Raw genomic sequence first — 24,657 nt, 5'->3', positions numbered from 1 at the left:
CTCATGTTGGCTACTGCTTGGCTGCTTAATGAAGACTAAAGAGAGCCTATTAGCCTAAACAACAAACAGCAGTGGGCTTCACCAGTGCAATTAAGCCAGTTTTTTAACAGCAAACTGATTAATTTCTTTAATCAAAGTCAGCTTTATCCTTGAAGTGCAGTCAGTATTAATCAAGTTGAAACCCACCATCGAAGCTGCTGCTGTTGCTGTTGTATGAAAACCCCTCAGAAATGTTCAGACACACTCTAATGATGATGATAGAAATGTAATGAGATTTTACACAAGGAGTCTAATTTCATATTATCTTCTCACAACAGTTTATGCAGACCTGCACATTACCCTGACAGGTGGGATTTTTTTCCTCCAGCTTTTCTCCCGTGTGCTCAGTTTTATTGACATGTTTACCTCAGTCAAAGGTGTTGTGTTTCCGTCCCTGGTAGTTTGTTTGACAGGCAGCACAAACGCTTGAAAACTTCCAGATTTCTTAGGCAGGCCAAGAAACTTTATCTTGTGGGTGTTGGTGTTAAAAGACGATTTATTAACCAAAACAGCAGGAGCTGATAACCAGAAACCTGGTGCCAAACCCTAAGGGAATAATTGTAAATACATTTAAGTTGAAGTGTGGGGGGAAGGAACGACAGTGTTTGCTGCAACAGCAATTTGCAGAACATTTGCGCTGTTTCTATTGTTGCTCACTTGACGTTTCTTTATTAGGCAGTAATTTAAATGCTGGCTTTGTTACGTGTCATTTATCCAGCCTGTTTTAACAAAGTGCTCTTACACTTAAACTCTGCATGGCCCTGACAAATTGCTCTTTCTGTGTACTCCTTGTTATCAACGACGCTGTTGCCGGTAATTGCCGAAGAAATGTAATATTCCGCCTAAAGAGCCGCTGAAAATTGTCTCTGTTCCTTCCAAATTACTGCAGCTTTGATTTGATTATTCACAGCAAAACATTAACCCAGCTCTGATTGTACAGGTCTGCACCATGTTTACACCCCTGCACAGTTGATGCCGCTTCATTCCTTGAATCTAATGTAAATTCAGCCGTGTGAAACGTACTGTCAGTGCAGTTGTGATGCCTTATGTAGGTCAATTCTTCTTCAGCGCTCACTGCATGGCCTTGTGATGAGTGATTTCATTTTGTGAGCGAACTGCGGTTTTATTATTCATACTCCGACTGAGATTGTAGTTGCGGTGCATTAAAGCATGACGTTGTCATTTCCCCTCTCTCAGAACGGTTATTCCCTTTGCCCCAAATTGGAATTAAACCCAACATTTGATGCTGGACCTAATTGTTTTTTTTTTTCTCACTTTCACAAAACTCCAGTTAAACCTCGTCTCTCTCTCTGGATGTACAGTGCAGTGTGTTGTTTGTTTATGAATATTTGTTTTGCACTTCCTCCCTCACACAGATTATTGTACTTCTATCTTAGTGAGGATACTCATTGACATAATGCATTCCTTAGCGCCTCAACCTTAGCCATCACAACTAAATACCTAACCCTATCCTAAACCTAACTCTAACCTTAACCCTGAAAGCAAGTCTTAAACTTTTAACAGCTCTTTTAAAAAGATGATCTCGCTCCTCCAGAATGTCTGAACTCTTTCTGAAGCTTTGGAATCTGAGATCTTAAAAAGTTTTGCATCTGTTGCATGTTAGAATTGTCATCAACACGTCCACTTGCTCGCGGAGAATTCTCCGAATGATCTCCTGCTGTGCTGCCGAGCCTCTCACATACAGCCCCTTTGGACCATTTCAGGAGATCATCAGGAGATCAGTGCATGTCTGAAAGCAGCTTCTGCAGTCTTCCCATTCAGTCTTCCTGAGTATCTCTGTCATTGTTTGAGAACAGAAGTGGACTCTCTCACTTCAGATTTAATTCATATACTGGTCTGCATTTTCTCACTGGCACTAGTGCAACACAAGTTTTCTACAATGAAATAGCAGAACACATTAGGTGAGTGGTAGTAGATTGTATGTGAGTCGCATTGTAAATACAGATCTTGAGGGAATTCAATCTAAATGGATTCTATTTAGGACTCTTCTTGTGGTATGCAAATCACCGTAAAGCCCCTACAAATATTCCCTCACGGTGGCTGCACTTTAACGGATGCTGGATAATCAGCAGCCCAGATATAATAACAACTTTTCTTTGGAGCAGTTTTCCCCCCTTTGTTGCTCCAAAGCAGCGTGAGGTCCCATATATCTTTTCTGTACTGTCTCTTCTGTTGATCTAATTGGATACCCTCTGTTGCCTACAATGAATCATTGCTGGACGTCTTCTCTCCCCTCAAGTACTTATTTTTATTGAATGCAGGGTTCCCCTGAATCACAAGGCTCAACCTTAAAACTTGTATTTGTCCCTTGGCTCCAGTCATTGATCTTTTTTCTTCTCCCCTTTTTTTTCCTTTGGAGCTGTGTCAGTATCAGTTTTATTCCAGCAGAGGATTACAGGCCTGCTTTTATGTGTTCTGCCTCCCTAGAGAAAGGCCAGGAGTTCAGGCCATTCCCTGCACTCCACTAATTGACTCCTGATTTGGCAAATGCATTTTAAGGTGGAATGAAAAAGCCAACCCCTGTTTGCGTTGGTACATGGCGATGACACCTCCTCTGTGTATTAGTATTGGTACTTATCCTTCCTCCGCCCTTGACTCTTAACCTCTACTGGTGGAGAGGAATCTCTGCTGCAGCACAGGGAGTTTAGCCGCGACGCATCAGAAACAGAGGTGAGGCGATGGAGGCGTTTTGGCATGCACTCCATGATTTTTCAGTGAGAAGTTTAAATCCTACCAGTTCGTGGTTCTTCAACATGGCTAACATCTCACTCAGCGGCTGATCCACAATACAAACACCTCCAGGATAGTGGCTCTCACTAAGCAAATCGAAGGGAAAGATTTTTTTTTTTAATTACCTGCCCGCTGCAGAATGGAAAGGCACGGGTTTTTGCTTGTGGGTATCAGTATTGACTCGAGTGTATGATGTTTTAATGAGCCCAGTGTGTAAATGATTTGTTGTGTACGTTCGCAATGCTAATTTGTTTTTTCTTCTGCGTTTTCAGTGAATGGATTCTCAGTTGACTCGGAGGCAGATTTAAAGATGTCAAAGATCTCCAAGGCAGCCAAGGCTGTGAAGAGATTGGACACAGGCGGTATAATCCGAGCTATTGTGAGGTCAGGACAAGCATCCCCTGGACCCCCCCTCGGCCCCATTCTGGGACAGGTAAAATTACTTACGATTTCACTTCATGTTCTATTTGCTCACGCCGAGTAATCGGCAGTATTACCTTAATTGCAGGAGCAGGGCTTCATTTCATCAACTGACCTTCTGCGTACCCTCTCTCATTAACTGTGAGACAACCTGATCCTTCCCCATTTTCACTTTGCCAATCACACATTTGCTCAGTCACCTCATCGCACATCCGCAACCACCACTTCCATCTCCCCTCATAGCCCTCTTTATATTCCCATTCTTATTCTAGTCGCACAGCTCCATTGTGCAGGTGGGTGCCACACTCGGCCTCAGTCTGCAACTATTTTCTCACAGTTTCCAGAGACACCTCCATCGGCAGCAGCTGTCCATACACATTAGCCTCACTCTTTACAAGCCAGCTGATGAAATGGGATTGAACATGTGAAGGTCTTGTCTTAAATTCCTGTATCAGTGTCTCCGCTTCAATTGTTCCGGAGAGACAGCTGAGGTTGTTCTGTGTTTTATTGCTCAGGGATGCACCACCACCTGTGCCAATTCTAACTAGAGTAATTTATGTATTGGCTTGTACAATAATAAAATATGTCAGCAGTCACAATGTAGCAGTGAACAAAAACCGTTTGGATTTAGGGGATGAAAATAACCAATTATCTTTTGCAGTAAACACATATTCTTTTTGTGTTTTAAAACTTAAATACCTGTAGAACTCACAAACCTAATTTTGTTTCTGATCTCAGAAACATATTCCCTTAAAAATGTTCCTGTAAATTTATATTTTATGTCACACCATAAAGTCACAATCTGCTCTGCTCTAATGGTCATTCAGTTATTAAAATGTGATTGTCCTTTACAAGATTGAATGAAAAACGCCTGTGGCTCACTCTGTACATACAAATGATCCAGTTAGCCTCTTTAATGGACAGTGCTCATCAGCCTTGGATGCTGTTGCACACTTGGAAACCAGATCAATTCTCACAGTTAATCCATCTTTGTGACTTAATGACGACACTCAGAGGAGAATGGAAAAGTGAATTCAGCTGGCAGGAAAGGAGACACACGCTATTCATTAAATCAGGAAATGGAAAGTGTGTAGGTGTCAGAAAGGAGTTAACTTGTGTGAAAATATCTCATTTCTCTTGTCTGACAGCAACGGCCCCATTACTTAATGTTTCTGTTCAAAATTACATTCTCTGCTCTCACCAGCTGCACCGTAAAATAAAATAATTTCATTTACCCGATCACCCTGGCAGACTGTGATTTAGTGCTCAAAATTAATATTAGTTTTAAGTCATTTGAAATAAATAGCTCATATTTCTTTGCATTTCAAAGACCTAATATATTCACATATTGGGTCGACAATCAACAAATATTTTATATTCAAGTTATTTTCCGAACATTTTTTCAATTAATCTTTTGATCTGGAAACTGTCAGGAGATTAATAAAGAAACATTCAAATAGTTTGTTTTGTCTGACACACCAAAAAATGGCAAAATCATTTGAATGATATACATGAAAAAAAATAGAGAGGTTTGACAAATGAGAAACTGTAAGTTTCCCTCCCTTGGCATTGTTGCTCAAACAATCACGAAGCATTAATCTATTACCATTTAATATTTGTCAATTGGCTGTTTGAGTGATCTTTACATCTTCTTCTCTGATATTGTCAATAACTCTCCCTCTGTCCCTTTTTTCTTTTTGTCCAATAGTTTCCTCCCACATAGTTTTAATAATGAAGTAACTCAACCTCTCAGTCATACAACTTGGCTCTAGACTCTGTTGTTTTCTCTGTCTACACGCTGCATTAGTTTTCTATGCAGATGACACTCTGTTTTACATCACAGAAGTAAAACGGTTGGGAACCTGCCTCAAAGCTGCACTAATCAATAGTTTGATTATTAACAGATCAGAGAAAGTGTAATGTGGAGGGGATCGCTCCACATTAAAAACCACGAAACCATGAAGATTTATCATCAGACTCTATTGCACGTAGTGTTGCTTGAGTACTGTCAACTGTACTGCCGTGTGTGTGTGGTTTTTTAAATGGTATTTAAAACCCTGTGTAAATGCAAGGGGAATGTTATTTATTTATAGGGCGCATTTCTTTTTTTTCGTTGCATTCATCACACATGTTTATGTCATGCCGACGAGGATATATGTTCTGTTCTGCTGGATTTGTAAATATGGAGTTGTTTGCTAACAAGTTTACTTCATCAACTGGTGATGATGTGTGTGGCTGAAATTGTTTTTCTCCAGAGTCTTTCAGGAGTCAGATGCGTCAGATTGATCTGTGACAGCGACTTCACTTCTGAGGGGAAAATACACCCAGACATTTTCTATCCAATAATAAAGAGCAGGATTTAATCTCAGCCTATTGCAGCATTTTTTATTTCTGCTCAGAAATACAGCCGGCAGGATTGTAACTGCTGCCAAGCAAAGAGGCCATAATAACCCAATTTTACCGCCTCTGCACTGTTTACCAGTTAGATGTATAATTGATTTTTTGATTTTTACTGATCACATTTAAGGCTCAGCTAAATCTGCCTTCCTTCAGCTACACTGGAGGCCACCGATGCAGAAAGAAACTCGCTCTGTCACTCAGCCCTCGACTCTAGAGGTCATTGAGTTTTTGCCCATTGGCAAATCTGTAGCCTTTAGTGCCACAGGAACTTTTTCGACTTAATTTTACATGACAGAAGACACTGTACACCTGTAACTTCATGTGCAAAAACATCTTTTATAGAAATTTTTTTAATCTTGACAAACAGAAGACACATTTTGATCACAGCTATCAATAGTTGTACATAAAAACTCCAAACAATAGCAGTCATGAATATTTAATCAATCCTCCGTGTCTCTCATATCAAGTAAAACTAGTCGGAGTGACATGAGGGCTGGTATGTTAGAGGGTATGTGGTATTTTTGCAGTGTTCTCTCACCCCCCCAAAAAAATGCTGCTGTTGCGATATTCAGAAATTCACCATTCTGCCTCCTTCCCAAAGAGGCTATGGTTAGAATCTGATCATTTTGGAAGAATGTGAAATGTGTGACAGCTCTAGACATGCAAACTAAGAATAGTGGTTTCTTCACCAACTTCAACAAGTGCAGTGTGTTCGTTCCTGCCTGTCTTTCTTCATATGGTCCAATTCACCTTGCAACATATGTTCCTGGCTCTGTCCTGCCCAGATATTCTGTTTCTGTTTAATTTATGAATGCAAGACTACTATTGAAATGACTTTTAATGTCATTGGTTTAGATTTTTCTCACTTGCAGTTTCAACATCCCTGTCAGTTTTATGTTTCTGTCCTTAGGAACTGTTTTCTTGCAGTTTGTCCTTTCAGTCTCCATATTTTATAGTCTTAACTGTTTTTAAATTCATCACCTTCTACTTAAGTATAGAGAGAAATGTACACTGGTCACAGGCTGCAGGTAACAATTGTCAACCCACTCACACTCGGGTGGTAGTTGTCAAATGATCAGAACATTCCTTGATTATATCCCAGCTCCTTCAGCAGCAAGACACTGGTGCTGCTGCGTTACCATTGTGTGCATGATTATGTGTAATTGAATGCTTGAACGAGACATGCAATGTAAAGTGCTTTGAGTGGTTGGCTGACTTGGAGAGTGCATATAAATTCATTCACTTTGCACTCATGAGTACTCTTAGTGTATTTTTGAGGTATGTGTGCTTTATTTGAGTAAATCCATTTTATGTTTCTATTTATTTCTTTTTCACCACACTTCAGAGGGATATTTAGTGTTTTTATTCCACCATTTCTATTTGACAGCTACAGTTATTTTGCATATTCTGATTAATAACACTATATGTACCTTATTATATATCAACAAATGATTATTTATCATCAGGTTTAATCTACCAGCAACATCCAAATTGCTTTTACCTGCTGCAACAAGAGTCTTTACTTATTAATGCATCAATGAATATAATGTAATGTTTGTTAATCTATAATGAACTATTTTTCATATCTTGTTTCTGCACTGTGGTATTAATATTTGTACTTGGTAAAATTGATACTTAAATACTTCTCACCTCTTTTGTCTTCACAATGGAAATATAACGGAGAAAAGCAGCACATCCTCAGATACAGTATGATGAGCCGGAATCAGCAGCAGCCTTTGTGTCTGTTAATTAACTAAAACGATTCAACCCTGGTTCTGTTCTATTTCATTAAATTTCAGCAGCAGGTACAGCCGCGACATGTGAGACCAGTATTAGTTAGCATTTTCCTCCAGTATTGCATTGCATATCATAAGAGCCCCACATTCTTTTGCATCATTTCTTTCTCATAGAATATACTTTGAAGTTCTCTCCGAACGCTGTGGTACTGATGGTGTGTGCTATGATGAATGATTTAGACATCTGTCTGCTAAATGTGGCTCTTGCTGCCAGACTAGGTGGGTGTGAGCTTGTACCGTAGCTGTCGCCGCATCGTGGGTAATGAGTTGAGATGGGTCGTAACCAAGAGCTCAACCAAGCGAAGCAAAGCCATATGTTTGTCTAAAGGTTTTTGGACTGTTTAGGATGTCATTGTTGTCAGGGCAGCGTGTCATGTGCGTTTCTCTCTCTAGACTCTCGTGCACCATTGAGCACACGTTGTCACAAACGGTAAATAAATGGCAGTCGGCACGGCAGCCGCTCTGCTTTAGGCAGTGGCCCGGCCCTTTAATCTTAGCCAACCTCTCCTCAGTTTTTTTTCTCGTTTCTGACTAACCACCCTTGACAGAGGAAGTGCAGAGAGGTAGGCTGCCTGTCGGCTGCAGGGCAAATTTAAACAAACGAGAAGAATAAAAGGAGGAACGAGAAACAAAAAAGGAAAACCGACATCTTTGGTACTCGAGAATATGAGTGAAATTAGCACATGCGAACAAAGGGGAGGAATAGAGAGCACCGGCTAGGGTGGCGAAAAAGGAGAAGAAAATGGAGAAAAGTGGCTTCTGCACTTTGCCTCACGAGGTTATGCCAGTTGGTGGGAGCTGAAGGAAAATGCTGAGCATTGTATCTAGAGTTTAACAGGTGTAACAAATTCTAGCAGGTAGTCATTTACGGAGGCTGCTGCTTATGCAGTCACTGCTTTTAGTCTTATAGAAATATGAGATGTTGCCCAACAGAGAGTGCATCCAGAATGCGTGTGTTTGAAATGTAGAGTGCGCGACGGAGGAGGAGATGAAAGAAAGAAAGAGGGAAACCAAGGTTTGGATGCTGCCTACTACACTGGTTATCCCTCTGTGGGTTTTTTTTCCCTTAAAAGTCTCTCTGAACCGGAGAGAAATTCCCCACTGAAACTTTAAATAAAGTTGTTCTTGGGGCTGAGTGTGTACATTAGTCTTAATACATCTTGTAAATACAGTTTGTAAATCAAGCATAAAGCGGTGAGAATAAGTGCTTGCATGTTGACAAATAGCCTCAATTTCAATTAATAGAACCATTAAATTCAGAGGAGAGGCCGACGGGTGCATTCGCGGCCGCTGTGAGCAAAGAGCCAGTTCCCTCTGAAAAGCATCTCACATGCTTACTACAACTCTTGACATGCACACTCCATCACATCAAGCTCTCTCTCTCTCTCTCTCTCTCTCTCTGCATTAAAGATAGACAGCACGACGGCACACTCAAGGATTACGACGAGAGGATCTGGGCTGATGGGGCAGCTGGCATAATTGTGACGAATGAAGGCCTTTCGTCAGCGTGCCACTCTGTGAAGCCAAGAGCACGCTTCTCTGCTTAATGTGTGTGTAGCTTCCATTCACTTCACCAGTTGAGTGTGAGGAGAAACATGCAATTTTCTGTGGCTGCAGATGGGAAGCTGATTGACTTTAATATGAAGAAAGTTCTGCAAGTAACAGGCAGTTATTTGTCTCTTGGCCTTGAATAATATGAACTGACTCCTCATGTTTTTCCCCGTGCGTGTGGGCGACAGGCTGCCAATAACGCTCCTACATAATAGCCAATGAACTGTCAACACTCGGCGAGTATGAAACACTTTATTAGTTTGCACTCTGTCCTGGAGGTGTAGCTGACAACAGCTGTGGAGTAACTTCACAGTATACACATGGCATATGTCCAAGTTCCGCATGGTACACGTAATACGTGCGCCTCTTTGACAACCTCGAGGCTCGTAGCTCCATGAGGAAACAAGGCACTTGACTGAACTGAACATCCACTACACCTGCGGCTCGAACCCATAATCCCACGACGGCCAAATACTTCAACATCCAAATAACACATTTGTGAATGAAAGGCTCCGTCCGTTATTCATGTGGGATTAAAAAGTTAATTATTTCATCTAAAGTGAAAAACAGAGTTGAATGGAAGGACAGGCCGCTTTCCCAAAGAGACGTCTCTGAAAGGTACAGACGACAAAAGACGGCAAAACATGAATTCAGAATGTGTTGTCAAACAGTAAAGGGATTACTTACACTGGTGTTCTGTCTTTGCAAACAGTGCAGTAAAATAGACCTGGAGTTTGTTTTATATGATGCAAAAATGCTTATTGCAAATCATCCAGCCCTACCAGTAACATATATCATTTATGGAAACAGTGTCTTTTATAATGTAATCTTGACATATGCACATTAAGTTGTGTTAAAATGTCTATTAGATGGTTTTAACAGCTCGGAAATATATGCGAGGACGGCGAACGCATCTGAAATCGGAAAAAATTTAGCCAATTAACTGATGTTCAAACTCTGCATTTAAATCAACGGAAAACATATCAGGAGACCAGAAACACAGTTCAGCAGGGACGGTCGAACATGAGGCTCATGAGTCTGCAGGTTTTCACTCCAACCAAACACCACAGTGTCTGATTCCTCTGATTAACATTCTCAGCCAGACAGGATGAACTAACAGTGAAATCAGCGCGTTACCTTGGGTTGGAAAGAAAATCTGACACCACTGCAGATGCGGTGCACAACCTTGAAGCAGGGGCCCTTAAAGGAGTTGCAAGATAAATCATGGAGGTCATGAGAATATGAAAAAAATATCTTTCTCGTCTGTCCCCTGATTCTCCTTTGCATTAGGATGTTGTGGAAAAAGTATATAATTTAACATCGTCCAGCCTCTAAAATGTATTCAAATTAAAAACTAAATATAAGAATGTACATCAATCAGGGTCACAAAGACTTTGATTTAAAGGGTCACCAAAGAGGTTTGAAACCATTGAGTTGCGTTGAAATATTGGATCACCGTGCAGAGCGACTTTTACTGCTTGGATGGCTTTTAAATCATGACTCTGTGGTCCTGAAGGAAGAAAAAAATCATCCCTCCTCCTTTTTCTCCTGTGAAAGTTCCCTGTAAAGTGTCAAAGATAAAATGTACACTAAAAGGTCACAGGCGTTTTTTTTTGGCATCTTATGGCAGAAGTGCTGATCTAATTTTTCCCTCAGACCACATTAACAGAAACTAATGAGTGAACCACAGAGAGGAGTGTTCCACACCCCTACACAGTCGGAATTCGCAGTGGTATCAGATATCTTTGCATGAAATTTAACTTGTATATATACACACGCACAACTCAAAACAAGTCAAACTTTAACTTTAAGTTGGTGTGTGTGAAGGACAGAGTTCAGAAAAATTGTGGCAGTTGAGTTGAGGCAGCTGTGCCCAGAATAAACAAGAATAAACACTGCCAGACTCCAGTTTACGTTTCTGGAATATTCTTTACACTCGCATAGATGTGTTCACAGTGTTCAATTTAAAAATACACACCCACAAATCACAGCAATGCATTTTGAGTTTTTCTTAGCACAACAAAATGTGCAGAAAGCTGAGCTTGCCAAATGCATTTCCACAGCTCGGCATTAAACCCATCACTGTTGTACTGATATTCAATACAAGTTATCTGTTTGGACGTGATACTGGCTGGTCTGAGTGTTGAGTGTGGGTGTGCCTACATGCTTTTTTGCATGCATGCATGTTCAGAGAGATGGAGACTCTCTAGAGTTCATGGGAGATGAAAGAGGGTCCTAAGGGCGTCTCTGCAGGCTCCAGGCTGACGTGGGAGAGTGTGTGGCTTTGGGAGCGAGACAGTGAGTGGTAATGAGAAGGAGGAGCTTTCCCCTGAGCCTCGCCCTCTCCCTGCTCCAAGCTCTGGGTTGGCAGGGTTGATTCTCCTGGTTCCGCTCCAGCCACAGTCCCAGCTCCCGCAGCAGCTCGCTCCTGCTTGTGTTTCTCCCAGGCTGAGCTCAGCTTCACAGCCAGAGCCAGCAGGTTCTTCCCCAGGAACACAGTGGACACACGGGGGTCCCGGTACCACAGCATGCCTGTGCCCCTCAGAGCCAGGGTGAAGATATTGATGGTGACCAAGCTGAGCCAAGGGTACAAAGCCTCCTTACGGGGCCCCCTCTGTCCTGGCAGACCGGTGGCCCCAAGCTCTGTGAGGGCCACGCACGGCAGCAGCAGGAGGAGGGCGTAGCAGTAAAAGAAGACCAGACCCTCGGCCCAGATTGGCAGCTGCTGTTCAACAACCCCTCCAGGCCCCGCCGAGACCCCTCCTTGGACTTCCCACAGCCCTGCCTGCAGGTCCAGTATGTCCAGCAGGTCCACGACCACCCACAACAGCCGACCCCGCACCTCCTGCTTCCTGCGCTGAGGGGTCATGTGGTCAGCTCCAGTCAGGATTAGGAACAAGGAGGGCAGGCAGATGGACAGCAGCAGTGTCAGGGTCTTCCTGGCCAGCGGGTCGGGCGGCCGACGTTCCTGTCTGTAGTTATGGCAGACGAAGAAGAGCTTGAGCTGGAGCAGGGACAGGAAGAGGAACCATAGGGCGTTGGCAAAACCCCGCCGTGGCGACCGCACCTCTGACACCACACCGGCTGACACGAAGCGCAGCGCCAGCAGGAAGCCCACATCTCCTAGCAACACCGTCGCACACTGCCAGACACTTGGTCCTGGAAGACCGTGAGTGCCCAGCATGCTCTGCTCCAATAGGTAGAGGTCGACCACCGCCATCGTGCTCACCGTGACCAGGGTTGATACGCACACCTGGGGCGTGGGCACCATGCCTGTAAAGAGACACACGCACAGATGCACAGTGGGAAATCTGTTACATCAACGGAATTCAAACTCTGCTCACATCGCTCCACACGCGGCCATCTGTCCCCCGTAAACTGACACAAGATAAGAACATGTACATGTAAAATAGTTTGCTTGTTGCTGTGGTTGGAGGCACAGGCTGCAGAGTAAGCACCCTTTGTCCTTGACCAAAGCTTCATCTACCCCGATGCTTAAGCTGAAAATCCTGTCAAATTGTTTGTTTTTTTTCTCTCTGCAGCTCTTTGAATTAAATAGTCGTATTTTCTCTGCGAACCTCCCAACATTACTCCTTTTTGATTCGGAGGCTTTCCCAACTTCTCCCCTGTTACTTTTCTCTGTTCACTGTTGTTTGCTCCGCTCTTTTTTGTACTCGGCTTATCCATTATTAATTAATTGTGTTCAGACGCAGCAAGGTGCCCTGTCAAAGCCTTTTCTTTGCCTCCATAGTCCGCCCTGTTTATTCTCATACTGTGCTGCAGCCTTTAATCATCTCTCAGTTCAGATGAATATTGATAACTTGCTATTTGTATAGAAATGCATTTGTCTTGTGTGTCTGTGTACACGCTCTGGTTGAGTGCATGCAGGCAATGCTAATGTGCCTCAGTTCTGGACTCCCCCCTCTTCCTATTCCTAATGTTGCGGCTCATATCTCGGCCGTGGACAGTAAAACCTCAGTATTGATCTCAGCATGGAAAACTATCATTGACTTGACAGTGTAATCGAGCCAACACCTGTTTGTTGTATTTAACTGAAAATCACAGCTCGGAGCCCGTGGACTTGTCTGTTTATCTGCTCGGCAACACTCAGGGTGTCAACCTCTCAACAGGATCAATGGCATTATAATATAAAATCATTACCGTTTCAGATGTGTCGTAACGGCAACAGTTGAGCATGATCGAGCGGGAGATTGTGAGCATGATTGCGGCCTCTGAGAGAAGTCCGCCACTGAAAAATGTGTATTGATGCCTCGCCGATGGAAGACACATCGCTCCCCTCACTGTAAGACTAACAGGAGCCCTGCCATCTCCTCGGTGCTGACTGAATCACTGAAGAGGGCCTAGGGACTCCAGTGTGTAAAAAAAGGAGAGGTTTGGAGATTGTGCATGTGTGTGTGGAGAAGGAGAAGGAGCATAAGACAGCGTGTGAAAGATTAATAGGCCTTTTGGCTGTCTACATGCCTGATAAAGTGTTACTGTATGATGGTAATAGTTCATAAATAAGCTCTGAGGGAGAAGGGGGGGTGGTGAAAGTGATGAAGAGGAAAAGGCTGAGATGCAGATAGAATGTGACTTCCACCCACTTATAGAAAAGGCATGCATCTCATGAGCTAGCGTGGCCTGGGTGAACCCTGATGCATTCATCGCCCTGAGGATTGAAATATCCCCGACATTAGAGTTTGTTCTGAAACAGATGATTAAAAGAGATGAAGAAAGGAATGATCTCGACTGATTAATCTGCTCGGAGGCATGGTGGGAGGACAGGCGTGGATCATGCCAGCATTCGTAATATCCGATGCCTGTGAAGCCCTTTGTCTTACCCCCACACTGCAACTTGATGATCATTGCCTGAAAAACTGAGTGAATTTCACCAGATTTAGAGGGATATTGGAATCAAAATGAGATTTTTTCTTCTGTCTATGTAAAATAAAAAAACACGCTCTGATGGGATGAAGAGAGGGAGGGGGTGGATAAGTTTTCAGCCCCTGTTGCAGCTGGTGTTTTTCTCAAAGAGGTCTGGCCTCTTAAGTCTTTCCACCTGCGCCTTGAATGTTGCTCCTGGAAATCTCCCTGTCACCCTGTGTTCTTGTTGTGACTCCCCTGTCAGCGCCGTGTAATTTATTCTGCTCTGAGTGAGGGACCTGGGATGACAGCCTGTCCGTCCACTCAGCTCGCCAATAATGACCAGATTCATCACTCCCCTTTCTGGGAAGTGACACCGCTGTTGACAAGGTGAGACAACCCATTTCACCAAGAGCGTGAGTAATGGCATGTGATAGCGTCCAGGTGGAAGATTTGCTCTCGTTTTTACGGTCTTTGCTCAGTTTTGCGATGAAAACCATTTTCCCACAAAAAAAAAAAAAATCACCTCTTCTCTTTCATGTGTGTCACTTGTGCACATGGCTTCCCCCCCCTCCATACAGTGTCCCAGCATTCATCTAGAAAATAAAAAAGCTCTGTGCAGCAATGAGATGGAGCCAAGCCTGGGGGTTTTTTCAGCGCTTGCTTTTGTTTTCTATTAATAGTGGGTGATTTCCAGGCGGACAGAATTCCATGCAGCGCAGGAATTAATCCATCTACACCCACTTCATCTCCATAAACACACCTCACATGAGCTGCACAGCCCATCGAACCCCACATCTCTCACGGGTGTTCACAGGTGGTGGCACACGGAGAGCACCCAAGGGCATCAGGACAACATCCCTGCCATCAAGTCATTAATTAATGGAGGTGGAAGCATGCAGGCAGTGTGTATAACCCCTGATTATGCTGCTGGATAAAATCCCCTCTCCAGAGTTAAAGCCTCATGACTGAAACATCTGTTGATTTATCAGGGTGGTGGTGTTTTTTTGGAGTTATGGCTTTTGTTTGTTTACTTGAAATGTGGTTATCATCAGCTGGCCCAGCATGCAGCGCTGTGCTGCGACGTCCCCTGGACAATTTAACAATCTCTCTCTCCCTGCAACACCTGTTTCATAACCGCCCCATCAGACCATACCAGCAGGTATATGTGGAGGGTCTTATCCGTGCATGCAGTCGGTAGTAAAGTGAAGATTTAGTTACCCGAACCATTCGTCTTGCACTTGGGCTTGATGCTCCTGACTTGATTTACAGCGAGTGTAGTGTTTTAAGCGCCGTCTCTGACCAATAAAGTCTCCCCTTTATGGTCGCTGATGAGCCGGCGCTCGGTGATAAAAGTCTCGCTCCTACAGTCCGGGTGTTCGTGTGGAGTCGGGCTCCAGGAGGAGGCTCGTCGTGCGGCTGCAAGAGGAGAAAGTCATCGCCGCTGCCTCGGCGAGCAGACACGAGTTTGGAGGAAACAACGAAAACGACTCGGACTCAATAAGATTTGCAGATCTGGCGCGGCTGGGGTCTCGAGATCCGTGCGTAATGCAGAGGCAAGACGTGGATCCGACTCTGGATCTGTCGCCTCCCGCAGTGTCGGGGGGGTGGGGGTGGTGGTGGTTGGGGGTTTGACACCGTGCAGGGCTGATGCCGATGCCGCTGCTCCTCGCTCGGGCTCCGGCTGTTGCGCGGAAGTCCGTCCAAAGTGGAGCAGGTGCGGCGTCGCGGAATCGTTAAAGCGGCGCCCGCAGACCGGGGAGACGGCACAGGAGGAGCGAGGGGGCAGCGCGGCGCAGCAGGAGGAGGCGGAGGACGAGGAGCACAAACTCACTCATGCTGTCCGAGTTGGCTTGTGGTGTTAATTTGTAAGCAGGCTACGTGCTCCACTCCAGACCTCCCACCCTCCTCTGTTCCTCCCTTCCTCCTCCTCCTCCTCCTTCTCCTCCTCCTCCCCCTCTCCTCCACCATCAGCTGTGGAAGTTAAGCTGGAAGAAGATGCTATGAATATTTCAGAGCACCCAGCTACAGTATACTCATTGGTTATGGTAATCATGATGATGCCACTTGCAGAAGATTAATGGCATTGTTTGGGAGCGGGGCAGGTACCTTATTTACCCCCCTCCTCGCCTGCAACAAGAGCGGGGGAAGTGGAGCGAAAGATGCTTGGAGCCTGTCGACACATTTAGTGCTCAGAAGGCAGATGTTACAACTTTAATTAGTCCTCCTTCTGTCTACTTACTGTCTTACTCACACAAGGAGACCGTCCCTCTGTGTGAGATTAACTCATTACAGTTGGCTGAATGCACAGAAGCAGTGGGAATTTCCTCAGACAGATCTGCCTGAAAACAAATCTTTTTGGAAACCGTTTTTTAAAAAGAGCCGGCTGCTCGCCTCATCAGAGAATTCAATTTCTGTCACTTTGTCGGCCACAGATGCAGTTTTTTGGGGGGGGGGGGATTTCACAGCATCACCTTGTCCCCAAGGTCCTGCTTCTTCAAGTGAATCTGTCGGCATTTCTGCACCTTTGAGAGGCTCAAAGTCCTCAACTCCCTCGTTTCTGTGGCTCTGTGTGCCGGGTTCATTTTAAAGTAAGAGGTTTAATCAGAGTGGTGAGAAAGGGGATGGAGAGTCATCTTTCTTGTCAGATTCAGCTCTGCGCTCCGCTGGCTTCCAAGAGAAGAAAGATTTTCCATTTTCCTCACTTCAGCGTGTTTCTTTTTCTTCTTCTTCACCCCTCTTCTTTCTGCTGCATTTCTTTCACCCATTTCCTCATGTTTATCCCATTCTCTCTCCAATCCTGTTACTATCTCCCCCTTCTATTTTCTTCATTCTTCTTTTCTGTTCCCCGTGGGTGTGGTTGAAGGTCACTCTGCACACTGGCTCACTTTCAGAGTGGAGAGCGAGGGGGAGCGATGCAGGGAAAAGGACAGAAGGGGAACAGGGACAATAGCAGAGGAAGGCGAGGGGCAGCCAGGCGGGCAGGCTGTCCACAGTACTGTGCAGTCATCACTTTTCGCTTCAGACGTGATTGGGGAAGTTTGGAAGAACACATGGGGTTACAGTCTGTCCAAGAAAGCTGAAGGCGTAAACAGTGAGCCATGCTCTATATCATTCCTGAGGCTGATCTCCACAAAAATGCAGAACTCAGACCCTTCACCCTCTTCCTCCTGGCTCATCTCACTGCACGACATGAATTAATTCTTCTGATTATGCATTGAATTATTTTAATATTGTCTCGTGGACCAAAAGAAATTAAAATTAATGCAGCAGAACCAGAGATATTGTCTTCTTTTATCTCGCGCACAGACGCCTGATGCCTACATTACCCACAATGTGATTCAGCTGCCAGCAGTTGGGTCTTTGACTTGGGCGTTATTTATGCTATTAGCGGTTAATGTTGCCTCGAGTCAGTCTGCTCGAGCAGAGACGATGAGCAGGCTGCAGAGGTCTGCTTATTTGTAGCTTCACATCCCAGGAGTTTTCTTTTTTCTTTTTCATTTACAAACATGTACTCTTAAACCAAAGCGATGCCTCGAGTGGCATCACGCAAGGTAGTTTATCAGATTTTGTGCAGCTCCCTCAGGAGCCACATGAAGCTATTTTTTTCCCCTACATATGCAGTCGTGCTCCCCGACACCTGTAAGCAGACTTTCATGTGTGAAATCGGTGGAGTTCCCATTTAAATTAAACCTTTTTTGTGCAAAATTCACGGCTACGTCTCTGAATCCTGCACAAACACAACACAGGCTTTGTTAAACCTGTTTCTGCACCTGATTCTCTTTTCTTTCCAGGCCTCTTCACTTGTCAGTGAATCTTTTTTTTTTTCCCAGTCGTCTCCAGTGAGGAGCTCCAGCTTCCTGCTGTTCAGGCTCCTGTGTTTCTGCTGCCTGCTCCACGTGTGATTAATCATGTGAAGTGCCAAAAAGCACAACACTATCAGGACTATGAGGGGGACGTAATGGAGTTGGAAATGGGATGCTTTGTCGCAGTGCTATCCATTTTGTTCCACCAGCGCCTGCTTGGTCGCTTTGCTCTCACCGTGCCCTCAAACAGTCAATTCCTCTTCTTGTGCCCAGCTGCAAAAAGTGAAGATTTATTTTAAGCAAAGATTTTGGCTTGTTTCGGTTGTTTCAAAGATGACTCCCCTGAATTTGGCGACAGTTGTGCGCTCATGCTGGTTTAAGCACAGCTCCTTGGTTCTTTTTATTCAGGGCTACATATTGGCTCCGGCACAGTTCACTGGAGAGCAGGGGTGAAAATCGTTTTCCTTTTCCACTTTTAAGACTAATCCACTGATTCTACGGTGGAAAATCAAGTAAAACGCATGTCCAGCATGTACTCAATGTACTTGGTGCGGTTTGCTGTGTCTGTCAGACCTAAACTGACCTGCTTTCCAGCCTCTCGCTCTCCTCGGACCTCCTCTGCCACCGAGGAGTTCAACGTTAAACCTAATCTGCTCCATGACGCTACAATGGGCTGAATGTGATAAAATGTCAACACCGGCGCGGAGTAAATGAACAAGGCAATGAAGGTAATGAATGGGAGTATTTCACACTAAAGAGTTTAATTAACCTCGCGCCCCACCAGCCTCTCTCCGTCGTACACCTTTGTCCCTGTATCGCAGCCCTCTTGCGTGTCGACCACCCAGGGCAATTCATCCACTGGCCTCGCGTGCCAGGGGCAATTAATTCTGACTCCTGCCCCAGGGCCTTATCCTTTGTCTGTGTCCTTTATCTCCATGTTTTCCACACTTCCATAAGCACAGCACTTCTCTTGACCTACTCTCCCTCTCTTTCTCATCTCCTTCCACCCCTCTTCCCCCACTCACTCCCTTATTTATTTACCCCCCCCTCTCCCCAATCTTCTCGCTCAGTTGCAAAAACACCTGCGACCACACGCGGTGAACACTTCCTCGCTGTCAGCAGTCTCTCGCAGCTTAATATGCACCGATATCCTCTCCTCAACTGATGGTCGTGTCAGATTTGAAATGAGGCCGAAGTGGTCATACATAAACATCTGCACGCACTCACCCATATTCATGAGGACCCCCTGCGGCCTCCTCTGTTCTTCGCACCCGTCGTTCACCTCGGTCAAACAAACCTGCTGTCATCGTTCAGATACTGACCACGATCACTGGCCACATTCTGACAACTTTAATACACCTCGCTCGTCTCCGTCTTTCCCATCCCTTCCCCAAGTCACTCTCTCTCTCTCTTACATACACACACACCCATCCCGCCACACCAGTGCTACATCTTGTTAAAAAGAGTTAGTGAAGCTGAAAGGCCAATCACATTAGCACAGAGGGAGTGTCAAAAAAGACTGCAGAGAATATGGTGGAAGGGTTGAATCAAATGGACATTTCTCCTGATTTTAATTGCGAATGCCTAATTGCTCTCATAATTATGAGTAATAAGACTCTGCCATGCTGATCTCCCATGGATCATATAGCAATTACTCACCACTGTCGCTGCTGGATTTGACGCAGAGAAATATCTTCGTAGATTAGCATTTAATCCCAATGCCCAGGATCGACGAAGTCGTTAAAGATGTGCGGCTGAATCTCCTCGTTCACGGCCGACGTCGAAGGCCCCGCTTTGGGTGATGGGCTGCAGCCATTTTATACTGGAGAGCGCCCGGCTCTAATCAGTCATGGTGGGAGACAGAGGATTTACCCAGCAGCTCGGACTCGAGGATGATTAGATGCTCAGATGCAGTGTGAGCGGGGTTAGCGATTTGGCCGAGCCATGATTGTTACTGTTCTAGTTCTCTCTCTCTCTCTCTCTCTGATAAATGTCATGGGAGGTTGGAGGAACAAACCTCGAACATTGCTTTCATGGCATGCCAGCCTCTCTGCCACATTTACAGACTGTGATTGCAATTTCCAACATGGCCCCATCGCCGCAATTACTTGTAGTTAAACCATCAAATAGCCAGAGGCCAAAATAAAACTTGCTCATGCTGTCATCTGCAGAGGATGAGATGCCCGGACTCTTGTAGAAAAGCTTAATTAAAATATGATTACCTGTCTCTGGTGAACACTTAATTGTTTGCAGAGCTCCTGGCGAAGAATCTGCTTCCGTCCCCAAGTGGGTTGTATCTCTGGTCTTTTCTCTGTCATCACTCTTTATTCTTCCATCATGTTTTCTCAAATCCTTTTAGCATTAAAGCAGTGTTGTGTAAGGAAAGGCCATGTGAGGTCGCTTTCTCTATCTTTACACAGTCACTCCTCTGTCTGTATAATGTCTGGCTTTTTGTCCTTAAGCACATTTTAGAAGCATCAGGCATTATCTCTGGCTGGTCAGCTTGGCCCTTTCACATTGTGTGGCATGAAAGGGCCGTCTGAGGCAGTGGGAGAAATCATTATCCACCATTCGCTGAAGAGAAGGAAAGGAATGGGAGCCGAATGTGTGAGGCAGAGCCTGAGGCTTTGCTTTGACTCATACCCAACATCATAGCCTTTACATTAATCCAAATTTAATTAGACTTTCCTTCAGTGCTCCCTCCTCGCATGTTTACCATTGCTATGTTGTTTTATGGGAGGTGGAGGGAGGGAAAGGCACGGGTAGAGGGTATTGCGGTTGGCATAGGATTACTATTAATAAGCACCGGAGGGGAGGGAAGGTAGAGCCTAGCAGGGGCTCCGGGGATGTAACTGCATTTCATTTCATTAGTGCGGCATTGTAATTCAAATAGCACCCATCAGCTCTGAAACAATAACCTGCCTCGACGCATGTGGTGTGTTGAAATTTCAATCAGTTTATTATTTTGTTCGTGAGATGCTCGGAAATTCCAGCGGGTATTGAGCCGCGTTTTAGACACTAATGAAGTGATGGGGTTGTGAAGATTGAGCGGCTGATTAGCATTCATCAGGTGCTTTTGAAGCCTTTAGTGGAGATGATGTTCAGAGAACTTCCTGCTCCGTTAAGTTCAAATAAATGTCTTCCCCGCTCCGTCATTGGCGAAGGTCTCAGGATGACTGACTTTTCATCAGATCCATTATTAGAATCTGAGGGCTCAGCTAGGCACTGACGTGGAGCTATGGAAGCTCACGAGTCCATTAAACTGTGTATAAAAATTATTTTTCTCCCCCTCATTTCTGAAATGAACATTTCAATCAGTGTGCTGCCTTTGGGAATGATGACGGGTGAAGGTCAGCTTAAATTTCAACAGTAATAATTAGATTCTGTATTAGTTTTTTGCCACTGAATTCAGCTGCAAAGAGGAATGGTGCAAAGGAGCAGCGTTGGCCGAGTGTTGACTTAATGTCACCCATCCATTTTGCTCTCGCTCTGGTTGGCCTCGCAGGAGCTGGAAAATGGGAGCCTCATTCATCACTGGGTTTCTCTGGCTCTGGGCACCAACATGCATTCAGTCATAGCTCGAGTGACACACACACACACACACACAAACACGCGCACAAACACACACATTGTCTGGAACAACAAAGCACTGCACACACACACAGATGCGGTGTGGGCAAAACAACAATATGTAGTGCAAAAATGACTTTTTCACACACCCTCTCTTTTATATAAGTTATGTGGTATATACCATCACATTCCCGCTCCCTGAGCCACTCATGTGTGAATAGTTAGACGTCTCTGAAGCTGTGACGGACTGACAGCAGCTCAGGCATCTGTATTCCAGCCGTGTGACATGAGGGACGTTTGACTGAATGTTTGTGAGCTCAGACTCACAAACATATATTTTAAAGTGGCTCTCACAGCTTCCATGTTTATTTGCCTATATTCTCACGTTTCCCCCATCCTCCTTTCCAGAAAGGAATCCCCATCGGACAGTTCTGCAAGGACTTTAATGAGAAAACCAAGGAGCTGAAGGAGGGCATCCCTCTCCCCGTCAAGATCCATGTGAAGGTGCGTGTGTGCGGCTCGGCTCGGTGTGGGTCTCACTAACCCACCCCTGACCCTTTTCACTTAGCACCCCTCCCTCCCACGACTGTGGTTAATTCCACTAGCTGCATAACATTACCAGAACACTTCCATTATTCATACTCTACCACAGAAGTAAGCCTTTTCCATTTGCATTCATTAATGAAGCAATACCCAGAGGAACTTGGAGTCAAGAAGCATTAAGTGCATGCGAGAGATGTGAATTACTCAGAAAAGAGGTGTTGTTAGCTTGTAGTTGTTTTTTCACACAAGCTCACGTCGTTTTGACTCGACACACCAACTCACCTCTTTATGTCAGAAGTGAAATACATGTGTGTTGTAATGAGGTTTGTGATGGAAGGGGGGGAAGGATAATCCTTTAAAAAGCTTGAATTTATTTTGACATAAAATATCCTGCTCGCTGCTGCCTATCAGGGCCATCTGCTGGTGCCTTTCAGGGCTGCACACACCAGTGCTGTGTATTCTCTGTATATGAAGTTTAATGTTAGACTTGAAATGTTTCTCTTTCACCTCAGGCTTGTCTGTAGCCTTGAGCACATCCGACAACACCTTTCAACGTGTTTTAAAGGAACAGTTTAACTTTTTCTGAAAGACTACCTTTTCCTTTTTTTGCTCTGAGTTTGAGATCAATACCACTCTCATATCTGTGTGTTAAGGATCCAGAGCAGGGAGTTCAATTAGATAAGTATAAATGCTACAAACATGGGAAACAACTCGTCTGGCACCATCCACAGTTTAGAAATCAGCCTTTTACCACCTCACCAATTAACATTATGTTCCACATCAGTTTAATCCACACACTAATAGACATGTAACAGGAGTAAAGAGCCAGTGGCTCTGTCAGGCTTTACCATAAACTGAAACTAAAGCATCTCGATTGCCACCTGCATACGTCCCGCCTTCCCTAAGATAATGGCTGGGACATGGACCACACTGAAAAGTCAAAGAACACGTCAAAACAATGGTTTCTGTCATTTTGGGTGGTTCATGTAACACAGATGTTTGTGCTGTGGTAATTTTCCCGGTAGGTTTGTTTTTATTGGTTATTTGATACTATAAAAACAAAAGACATCATGATTGACAACTGAGACTGACTTGTGATTGGTCAAATGTGTGTATCAACTGTACCACACTACAACGGCTTGATTCCCCAATCGCTACTGTGCAGACTCTGGCTCCAAATGCCCATCGTCCATCTTTATATACAGTGTGTGGACTGTTCTCAGTCACAGTGGGACTCTCAGCTAAATGCTAATTTATTTAGCATCGTACATTAAGTAGAAAAAGTACAAAATCAAATGCACCAAAGTTTTTTATCTGATAGTGGAGCTGGGGGAAGTTATTACAGTTCATCTCGGGGGGGAAACAAGAATATGCGTTTTGAATTTCATGGCACTGAGCTAAAAGCCTCTCATCAGTACAGTAAGTCTTGAAAGCAGATAAGCATATTCCTCAAAATGCTGAACTAGTGTTTAAATGTTTTGGGGACCAGGGGCTTTCACTCTTTCAGTTTAACTCCATCTTGTTTTTGCCTGCGGGAAAAAGTCTGGTGCAATATATGCTGTTTGTTTCATCTTGTAAAAAAAAAGTGGAGGAAACCACTGCAACGCACTGGACCTTTAGCTTTTCCATAGATAGAGAAAAATTCTGTTGCCTCTGTCGAAAGGTCACTGCGGTTAGATAACACAACTCTGATGACAAATCACCTGCTCTGTGGTATCTTCTCTGCTCAGCTACTGTTTGTTGTTCGCTGTTTGTTGTTTTTGTTGTATTTATGTGACAGATAACAGATGATCCACAGTAAACTTTCCTCCGATGATTTATTGATGGGATCTACATGTCTGATTTTAGATTTTTTTTTAAAGGGGAAGTCCAGCGAGGGAACGAATCTGACTGTAAAGAAAAGGGTCAGAATAACTCAGTGAGGCTGAAGAGATTATTTTTATTTTGGTCCTGAGGGGAGGATGAAAATGGCGAACGAATCAGGCAGGAGAACAGATGCGCAGCAGCTGAACCCACAGGGGGTCGACAAAATAACCTAAACACGGCATGCAAATGGCCGAGGTTACTTCAAAGTTAAAGTCATTTTTTATGTCTTCACATTATTTTGTCCATCATCTTTTAAATGACCTGTATTTTATGTGTGTAATGGGACTGTAGTCATTCTTCGTGACAAACCCACAGAGATTTATGAAGTGACTTTAAGTTTTAGCTTCTTTCAGCTCATTGCTTTGAGTCTAAACCTCAGAATATCACTGTTGAGTTTCCCTGTCAATGCGCTTTCTAGTATTGTTTCTAATTCAGCATAAAAAAACCCTCTTATAAACCCCTTTATTCTGCCTGACCACCACCAAACAGCACACAGTAAATAATAGGGAGAGCTTTTATCTGCTAACTTCATTCAGGAGGTGGTGGAGTGGAAATTACAAATTTGACATTGGATGAATTGTAATTTTTCTTTGTGTCTCCTGGATGTGTAAATAAGCAGCTGTTTGTAGACAAGTCTGTTTATTAGATAAAAACCATATAGATAAACCTAGTATTTCTCCACCAGAGTTATATTCATGGCAGCATGGTGACGGCCTCAAACAGCCGCGCTCAAACATAATAACGTTTACCACATACGACAGGCCTGTCAGTCTGTGGATTTCTCTGCATGATGAAGCAGTGTGCAAGAGGCTGCAGCAGAATAATATTTCACATTGACAGAGTTTGGAAGGTTGTCTCCTTTTTTTTTTTTTTTTCCTATAATAAAAAAATAGTGCAGTGAAAAGTCTGTGAAAATCATTTACCACTGTTTTCATTCGTTCTAACGTTGGCTGCAGTCATTAGCATGTGAGGCCCACTGGCCAACCAGCTGACTCAGCTACACTTCCACGGCCGAGGAGAATTTAATTTCACAATAATTTCATCGGCTTCAA

The 24,657-nt window shown here is 44.2% G+C and overlaps 2 protein-coding genes across 2 annotated transcripts in view; one reads left to right on the top strand and one right to left on the bottom strand.

Moving 5' to 3' along the window:
* Window positions 1-24,657, top strand: part of mrpl11 (mitochondrial ribosomal protein L11) — a 38,714-nt gene that overhangs the window by 10,009 nt on the left and 4,048 nt on the right. Inside the window, exons 2-3 of the mRNA XM_035162056.1 lie at window positions 3,063-3,223; window positions 21,605-21,700. Of these exons, the coding sequence (XP_035017947.1) occupies window positions 3,101-3,223; window positions 21,605-21,700 (219 nt within the window). The 5' untranslated portion in view covers window positions 3,063-3,100. The remainder of the gene's footprint in view (window positions 1-3,062; window positions 3,224-21,604; window positions 21,701-24,657) is intronic.
* tmem265 (transmembrane protein 265) lies at window positions 5,927-15,712 on the bottom strand. Its single transcript, XM_035162054.2, has 2 exons — window positions 15,042-15,712; window positions 5,927-12,230 (listed from the first exon to the last, which is right to left on the bottom strand). Exon 2 carries the CDS (start codon window positions 12,226-12,228, stop codon window positions 11,164-11,166), a length of 1,065 nt encoding a protein of 354 aa, XP_035017945.1. The 5' UTR covers window positions 12,229-12,230; window positions 15,042-15,712; the 3' UTR covers window positions 5,927-11,163.

The sequence above is a fragment of the Hippoglossus stenolepis genome, chromosome 7 (genome assembly GCF_022539355.2).
Source record: "Hippoglossus stenolepis isolate QCI-W04-F060 chromosome 7, HSTE1.2, whole genome shotgun sequence".
Lineage (NCBI taxonomy): Eukaryota > Metazoa > Chordata > Actinopteri > Pleuronectiformes > Pleuronectidae > Hippoglossus > Hippoglossus stenolepis.
The sequence above is the reverse complement of the archived record's forward strand: the minus strand, read 5'-3'. Positions and strand labels throughout refer to the sequence as shown.